The sequence below is a fragment of the Cynoglossus semilaevis genome, chromosome 1 (genome assembly GCF_000523025.1).
Source record: "Cynoglossus semilaevis isolate Cse_v1.0 chromosome 1, Cse_v1.0, whole genome shotgun sequence".
Taxonomy (NCBI): Eukaryota; Metazoa; Chordata; class Actinopteri; order Pleuronectiformes; family Cynoglossidae; genus Cynoglossus; species Cynoglossus semilaevis.
In genome coordinates, this window is record NC_024307.1 from 7,946,054 (window position 1) to 7,954,627 (window position 8,574).

The 8,574-nt window shown below is 36.9% G+C and overlaps 2 protein-coding genes across 2 annotated transcripts in view; both read right to left on the bottom strand.

The window, feature by feature from the left end:
- rcan3 (regulator of calcineurin 3) overlaps positions 1 to 1,657 on the bottom strand; it is a 79,856-nt gene extending 78,199 nt beyond the window's left edge. Inside the window, exons 1-2 of the mRNA XM_008308683.3 lie at positions 1,455 to 1,657; positions 290 to 541 (exon numbers count right to left, since the gene is read on the bottom strand). Of these exons, the coding sequence (XP_008306905.1) occupies positions 290 to 520 (231 nt within the window). The 5' untranslated portion in view covers positions 521 to 541; positions 1,455 to 1,657. The remainder of the gene's footprint in view (positions 1 to 289; positions 542 to 1,454) is intronic.
- Positions 1,658 to 2,430: 773 nt separating this feature from the next.
- On the bottom strand, positions 2,431 to 8,085 carry nipal3 (NIPA like domain containing 3). Its single transcript, XM_008308663.3, has 11 exons — positions 7,850 to 8,085; positions 7,140 to 7,208; positions 6,544 to 6,715; positions 6,356 to 6,415; positions 5,972 to 6,117; positions 5,702 to 5,798; positions 5,051 to 5,186; positions 4,815 to 4,903; positions 4,536 to 4,599; positions 4,141 to 4,235; positions 2,431 to 3,744 (listed from the first exon to the last, which is right to left on the bottom strand). Exons 1-11 carry the CDS (start codon positions 7,883 to 7,885, stop codon positions 3,557 to 3,559), a joined length of 1,152 nt encoding a protein of 383 aa, XP_008306885.1. The 5' UTR covers positions 7,886 to 8,085; the 3' UTR covers positions 2,431 to 3,556.
- Between the last annotated feature and the right edge of the window lie 489 nt (positions 8,086 to 8,574).

Below are 8,574 nucleotides of genomic sequence, written 5' to 3' on the forward strand. Positions count from 1 at the left end.
GATCGCAGTAAGGCTAAAATAATTAAACTAGAAATATATATTTGCAACAGTTAGCATTGATATATGGAATAATGACTGCAATGTCTATAAACCAGTGTGTGTGTGTGTGTGTGTGTACGTGTGTGTGTGTATTTTCACAAACCTCCTCCATGACATCATGCACGTGATGCTGGGATCTGAACCCTAAAGCGACACATTAAACTGCATGAGTCAAATGCCCTGCCGTTTACACACTTACACACACACACACAGAATATGACCCAGAAAGAAAATGAATTCTTCATCTCACCCTGTGCAGAGCCTCCGCAAACACAGCCTCATGGACACTGCATGCAAACAGTGATGTGGGCAGGTCGCTCAGGTCCATCATCTCTTCAGCCATGGCCTCCTGATCATTCTCCCCAAACACCATGTTCTCCTCCTCTTCTTCCTCCTCCTCTACCTCCTCCTCGTCCTCCTCAGGGTCACTGCTGTAGGCCTCGGAGCCATTGCTCCAGGTCTTGAAGGTCTCTCTCAGCATGTTAAAGCTCTTTGGTGGATGCTGGGAAGAGATCACAGACAGGGACGAGAGGAGAACTCAGTGACTTGGAGTGGATTTTTGGAGTATTTAAAACTTGTGCTGCCACATACAAGTTAAACAGTTTACAGAGTATTTTTGTGTTTTTCCTGACAAAACCCTCCCTTACTGCTTTGGGAATTGTGAACTGGGTGGAGAAGGTCTTGGGATTGATTTCTCCAAATTCCAAATGGGATGGTAAGGAATATGTTACAAAATGCATGCAGTGTTTAAAAAAAAAAGAAGCTGACTCACTATGTGGACTAATGCTGTGTTGACCGACCACCCTTCCTCCATTAAAATGAATTGAAACAAGCCATATGTAATAATTTTATTTGCCTGAGAGTAAGTTTAAAGATGGTAAAAAGGGAAAAATAACAGCTGTTTAAAACTGTGTCTACTAAAAAAAGAACAAGAAAAAGAAAAAATATATTTAAAATAAAAAAAATGTGTGATCTGACAAGATGTAACAGTGTAAAAAATGTTGACGTCAGAAAGCTCGCGTCTTAACCTGAAGTGCCTTTCTTTGTTCCTGACATACATTGCCATCTAGTGGCAATACATTATTCAAACGTTTAGTAGAAATGCAACATGGCTATATGGCAACCAGATAAATGGGATAAAATAAATTTACCGTGCCTTATCAATCGAACGAGAGACATCACACGTGTACAGCGTCAATTAATGACTATATGAAACCCTTGCGTGATGCGTTCAGGGCCCCTATAAGGATGTATTCGTAGTGATGATGGTCAAACCTGAAGTGCTTTATGACATAACTTATCAAACAACAACACAGAATAATACCAGTACTAAAGCTGACAAAGCTGCAGTTTTAATATGCGGTTCACGTCTTAAAATTCTAAAAATTCTAGTCTGTTTATGTAATGTAACTCACCTCACTGCTCTCAGTGAAGGCGGCGGAAAGGCGCCATTACACACGAACGGAAGTTAAAAAAATAAATAAAACTAATTTAATAATTTCATTCAATTTTGACCCAGGCCTGGTGGTTTTTCGGCCGCTTCTTTTTGTTTATCTTAGATGGATCACTAATGACGCAGGTTACTCTCCAGCCCTCGTCGGCAGGTGACACCAATCAGATACTGACAAAGGCGAGAAACGACCAATGAGGACACAGAAGAGGGGAGGATCAATCTAGAACAAGATTGATGACGATCAAAGAAGAAAATATATTTATTTATGAAATCGATGAAAAAGAAAAAGATCCCAAATAAATACATATTTAATTTAAATGTTGGTTAGATGTGTAACAAGAGCTATTTGTATTTCTGCATTTAATGTTATCTAAGCTAGTCGGCTACAACTGCGTGGATTTACCTGTTGAACAACTGACAAAAACCACAGAATTAGTCAATTTAAATATTGACGTATATAACGACAGAAAGCAACAGAAGACACGCGTGTACATGTTAAACAACAACCTCCATTGCAGCAGGTAATTCATTTTATTTATGAACTGACTTTATGACTTAGCCTAACTGAATAGGTGTGAGCTGAAGTATTCTATGATGCCCATATGGACTTCAAGCTATATTGTTTAGGGTTGGTACGTGGTGTAATAGTTTTGGAAACCACTGTGTTATACTATACTACTGTACCAATATATGGCAATGAAATTGAATTATATAGCAGCTAGGTAGGTGTCCTGACGATAGTTCACGAATCATACTTTTTTTAGGGGGCCTGAGCAAATATAAAGATCATTTAAGAAGATATTATTTATTCATTTATTGCTGGACGTGGGCTAAGTGAGTGATTTGGTAAGTGATTTGGTGTGGCCCAATATTATTGTACAATTTTGGAAATGCCATGTTGACTGCTGATTAATAACAAAACATACAATTTCAAATACATCAGTTAGAAATGTAATTTATTTAGTGTATATGATCAAAGATTGCATATATTACACAGTGTGAGATTAGAAAAGGGAACTGATCTGATTTTTATCATAAGGCAGTGATAAAAGCAAGACAGTCTGTTTACACAGTGATGAGATTGAGCCGATTCACTCACAGGTCAGAAATGTCAGAGCTACTTAATAAAAAACTGCCTATGGTACAGAAATGAAAGCCCTCTTTGTTCACATGCACTTCTAAATGAGGAGTTCATTTTTATTTTTATTAAAGCATAAGCTGTTAAAAATATTCCATCAAACCAAAGAATCAACTAAAATCTTTGAAATAAGGGAAAATAACTGGAGCAAATTCAGTTGCCCAGTTTAAAATACTTTATACCTTATGTTCCGGAAGCAAGTATGATACACAGTATATTAATCTAACCAAGTAAGAGTTGTTACTGACTTAAATTCTAAAGAACAGGAAGTGAAACATCACACATCAGCATGGTTTATGTTTCACCTGACATTTCATTTATCCAGTGTAAAGCTACACATTAAGGCACATTCAAATCAACATTTAAACTGAATAAATACCACAATAACTTAAAACAACTGCACCCACAGCTTGGTCAGAGAACAAGACACTGGATCAATAATCCTTCATACAAGACAGACAGGAGAGGTGAAAGTTCAAAATCTACAGGTTAATGTTCATTGGCAAGTCTTTCATTTTCCATCTCCTCTGTGTGTGTGTGTCTATATCACTAGACTCTGGACGTCAGGGAGTGTCATCACAATCCCATATGAAAGAGCAGATCATTGCAGGATCCCATTCATCAGCAGATAAGAACAAAAAATATTAAATATTCCAATACTAAAAATAACAGTATTGGTTGAGGCAGTTGACTTTAGGGGAAGTCTCTCTACACAAAACAAACAATAAACCCCTAAAACTCCTGATTTCATTCAAATACTTCAATGAGTGAAAAAGACAGAAGTGTGTGGAATAAACAAATCCCAGGGAATAGTGACACGGATTTACACTATCTGTGTGAGAACACTCGCACAGGACTCAGTTCCAAAGTCCTTAAAAGATGTCCATACCTGAAGTTAGCAAGAAAAAAAAAATACAGCTTTGGTCCTAATCTTTCTTGAGGTCGGAATGGTTGTAGGAGGCGTCGGCAGATCTGCCGACATCTGGAGGTTGTTCCATGTTGACTGGTACAGTTATGGGTGTTGCTCCATCGTTGTTGACCAGAGCACCATAGTTGAAAGAACCATTGACCTCTGGTTGAACTATGGGACCTTTGTCATGGATGGTGGGGATGCCTAGTGGTGGAGAAGCCAGGTGGTTAATAAGGCTTTTCTTAAGAATCTACTAAAGAAGTTTCTACTGTAAAACACCTTTATGGATACAAAGGCACTTAATACAAAACAACAGTCATCTGGAAGCATTGGCATTTAGTCCAGACAGGTACTGTATATATCCTGTGGCTAAATAAATATGCTAAGTGGGCTGTACTAAAATAGCATTTTTGTAGTTGAGTCTCTACCAAAGTGCTTTACATTATGACTACCTGGGCGTGGCATATAACCTTTGGTGCCTGGAATCAACCCTCTTGGTGTGAGAAAAATGAACAGCCAACTGATGTAAAGCCATCTGTGTTCATGTTGTCTTGAGACAGATAATAATCCATCCTTCAGGTTTATTTTATTCATACAAACCTTTAGCCATGTCCATAGTGACGTACGGCTCAAAGGTCTTTGGCCTCCTCCTGATTCTGGTGATGAGAAAGACTCCCAGGAAACACAGTGCAGTTCTGTACAAAACACAATATACACACCTTATGACTGTTTACACAGTTGTGCGACAGCTTGAACATGAGGTAAGTCCTTCTCTACGATAACATCTTCCCTCGTAATAATCTTTCAGATTTACAGCAATGGAAGAAGAACGGGTTGTGGCTAAAAATAGTGATGCATCTGTTCTCTTTAGCTCTCTCATCATACAGCATGACAGCACTACGGCAATGAAGGATCAAGAAAACTCATTCAGCTGCCACTTGTTATGTTGTAGGCACCAGAGAGTGACATGTCCAAATATTTGAAAGACGACTCACCCCAGCAAAAACAAGCAGATGTGAAGAATATCTTCGTTTTTAAATTCCAAATAAAACACAGCTCCTAAACAATTTAAAATCAGAAGAAAAGCATATTAAACATAACATATTCTAAAAAATATTATTTTCTAATGTTTAGTTTAAATATTGACCTATAATTGAAATTAACCTTTCTTTCAATCTAGAAAAATAGCCTAATAAAATTAAAACATTGGAGCAAACTGTTTAGAAAAATTAAAACAAAACAAACAAAAAAAATGATGACAGAACATGACTCACCAGCTATCACTGCAAAAGTGGTTGAGAAAATGTAGTTGACAAAGGCTATGAGAGAAGATTCATACAGCTTGCAGGCCTGGGTGAGAAATCTAACACAAAAAGACAAAAATAATATGTTCAACCTTTGAGAAGTCATATCTAGATAGTCAAGTATCATCTACATATATCAAATATCATCTCCAAATATTTAACATTTTTTGTCTGTCTCAAGAACTGTAAAGTTCTTTAAACTTCACCTGGCTTGGAAGACTACTGAAGCCAACATACAAACAATCATGACACTAAAGATGGGGTAGTCAAGCTGCATGTTGCCCTCAGCAGTGAGCACCAACATGGCCGACACTGCCTTCACTGAGATCACAGTCACAGAGCCTTGGGAGCAGAAAACAAAAGCATTAGTCAAATTACTCAACAATAATTAAAAGTAAACTCACCTGTTGATCTTTGATGTGTGATCCATGAGGGATGTGACTCCTAACCATTGTGCTGTGGCACATTAGTGTGCTGTGAGAGATCATTAGGTGTACCTAATAAAATGATCCAATTTCATATAATTGGTCTTAGTAATATTTTTTTTTTCATTTAATTATGTGACGGTAGCTGAACACTTAAATACACTAGGTGTAGTCACTAGGTTTCAACAAGCTTCAAAAATTAAAAAAGGGGACAAAGCCTTTGAAGTTCTGAGTCTTCAATTTCTGCTAGTGCATCAGTGTTGTGTTCACCTAACAGGCTCAGCTTTCACAATGAGTGGATAACTTATATGTGTAAACTTAGATTAGAATATCATTATATTTTATTACATGTTTTTCTTTGCTTTGTTTGGTGGTGTACCGTGGGCTATGGCAAAGAATAGTTTGAAACAGTCTGTAGTAGTGCAGACTCACCAAGTAGGGCGACCAGGAGAAGAATAACAACGACATAATTTGCACCTCTTCGTTTGTAGAAGTATAACAGCAGGCAGAACATGATGACCTCCAGGAGCTGTCAATACAAACAATATAATTGAGAATGGACTTCCACTTCCACAATGAACACAAAAAGATCTATAAATGTGGTCTTTGTATTGCTCTATGACAACATGCTATCCAGCAGTGTGGTGTGCTCATTTGTTTAACAAGTCTGGTCTAGAAATGAAAGATGCAACACATTTTTACCATATACAATAGAACAGGCCATCCCACAAGGTGCTTTACAACAACGTCAGCTTCAAGTTTTTCATGGGAGTTTGGTCCAAATGCTACAAAGAGGTAGGTTCCTCCTGCAACAAAGATACAGCCCAGAAAGGACAGCCCATAGCGCTCTGAAATAGGACAAAAGAAGCATGAATTAGAAGCTTTTAGTACTGTGAAGATAGTGAAGAAGTGAAAAAAAAACAAACATTTTTTTTCTTCTTATGGACTAATGTAGATAATAGAAGCTTCATCTTCACATCGCTCTAGTGGATGAAGATTTTGCACACAATGCCATTAATTCCATATCATTTACATGTGAGTGTCAGAACATCTTCATTGGCACTAAAACACACATGTTGAACTTACTTGCAAATTCGTTTGGTTTACATCTCTCACGCAGAAAAATAAGACCTAAAATTGAGCTAGCTGAAAACGAGAAGAAAAGTTTAAAAATTAGGAATTATACAGCCTTGTCATTTAAACTAAATACTAATTACACATCAGACTTTACTTATTTCCACATCATAGTAGTAAATTAAGTGAGAGATACTCACTCAAAACAGACACCGCATTGAGGGGCGCTATAAGAACAAGGGGGGCAAAGGCATAAGAGACAAAGTTCGCCGCCTCCCCGAGGCAGGTGAGGATAAGACCAGACCACCAGGTTTTGGTGCGATAGAAGGCACGCAAGTCCTTGGCTCCAGCTAAGGACACATGGCTGTACTTCTGTAATCAAATGAAATAAAAACAAAGCAGTACATCTTAATCTGTATACAAACAATTCACTATAGTACAAAGTTAAACTAGGCAAACAAACCACATAATGCAGGTACTGTTTTCTTTACAGACGAGGCCGTTTCAATATTAAAGCGATGGTAAACATTAGATGTGCAAATAAAGAGAGATCTATTAAGTTAAATCTCACCAAGGCTGAAAATAATATGACAGACAGCTCAAACCATCAGATCAATGAAATTTAACACAAAGATATGTTCACACAGCCCAATGTAAAATAAATACGATTTAAATAATTGATTAAAAAAATACTGTTTGGTACAATTAATATAGATTTTTGCTTGGTAACCAAAATCAAAGTACAAGTGTTTATAATGCAGTTAGATTTAAATATCAAAAACAAGTTACACTGTACCTGAATACATAGGGAGATGCTGACAAGTACATTTCCGAAAATGGCGAGCAACGTTCCGATGAGATTTTCCTAAAGAAGAGAAATATGTCAATGGAAATTATAACAGCTAACTTGATAATGCAGTGCCTGCCAATTATAAATAAATAAATATGATAGAATAACAACAATACAATGGTAATTAAAAAACAAGTGTTTTAAATACTTTTATTGATCATTGTGTTACTTAACTTTTTCCACATACATATTGGTTTGAAAAACCAATAGTCAACAATACATCATCATAAAACAACATTGTAACGAACATGTATTTCAACTATTATGGAGTTGTTTTTAAACAAGCTATTACCAAGCACTGAGATTTGCACATTACTTATGTAGTCAATGACACACGTTTGGGTCACAGCTCAGCATTTGAGAAACGTTTAATCTCCTCTGTATTCTTTAGTCTATTACACCACACGACATATCTAAATGCGCCCTGATAAAGTTTTAAATGCGTTCGCCTCTAGCTTGAAGGATACATAACGCGTATTTGTCTCATATCCTAGTACACCTGCAACTTTTAGCACCGTCTCTTTCTGGACATTTGTGTGACTCTCAAATGACACATCTATAAAGCATAGCCTTTGTGTAAGTTACGGCAAATGTTTTTTTTAAATAAAGCGACTCTATAGCATATTAACACAGAAGGTGTGTGAACTAAAGCTCACCGTGTACGAGCCTCCGTTTTCGTTGAAGAAGTCCATTTCGCTCGCTTTCAGGGCACCGAAAGATATGGATATACTCGACAACACTCAAGCATTTAATCTTTGATACATTTGAAGTCGCATTGTTAAACTATCGCTCTATTATTTGTTTAAATAGGGCTCTAAAGTGTCAAGAACTATCTCTTCGTTGGCCAAAACCCTCACTACTTCCTGGTTGAACTTACTGGTTTGGGCTGCGTCGTGACGCAAGACGCATGTTGAGCTAACGTCAGATGTTGACGCAGGCTAACGGCTGTATTTTTAAAATATAGGTAAATAGAGTCTTTATCAATAAAATTACCATAATACATGAAAAATAAACACGTCACATTTTTTTGCAAATTTGCTTAATAATGTTTCAAACGTGTTGATCGTCTTTGTAAACTCGAACTTAACCGTTGAGCTATTCCCGTCATGCACTGGATGTATCTAGGTAGATATGTTTTTTTACAATGTTTTATATATACATATAAAAAGAAAATAGTTAAATAGTTGTATTCTCCTTTTATAATATATTTGGGTTATTTTACAGTAATGTAATCATTATTTTCTCCCGCTATTTATCACTGCCTATAGAAGAATGTGCCTGTTGTTTGCAGTACCACTGCTTGACACCAGGTTGCACCACTGAGCTGTGATTGATCGATAAGGAATTGTGCCTGTTATTGATCTGCTACAACGGTGACTCA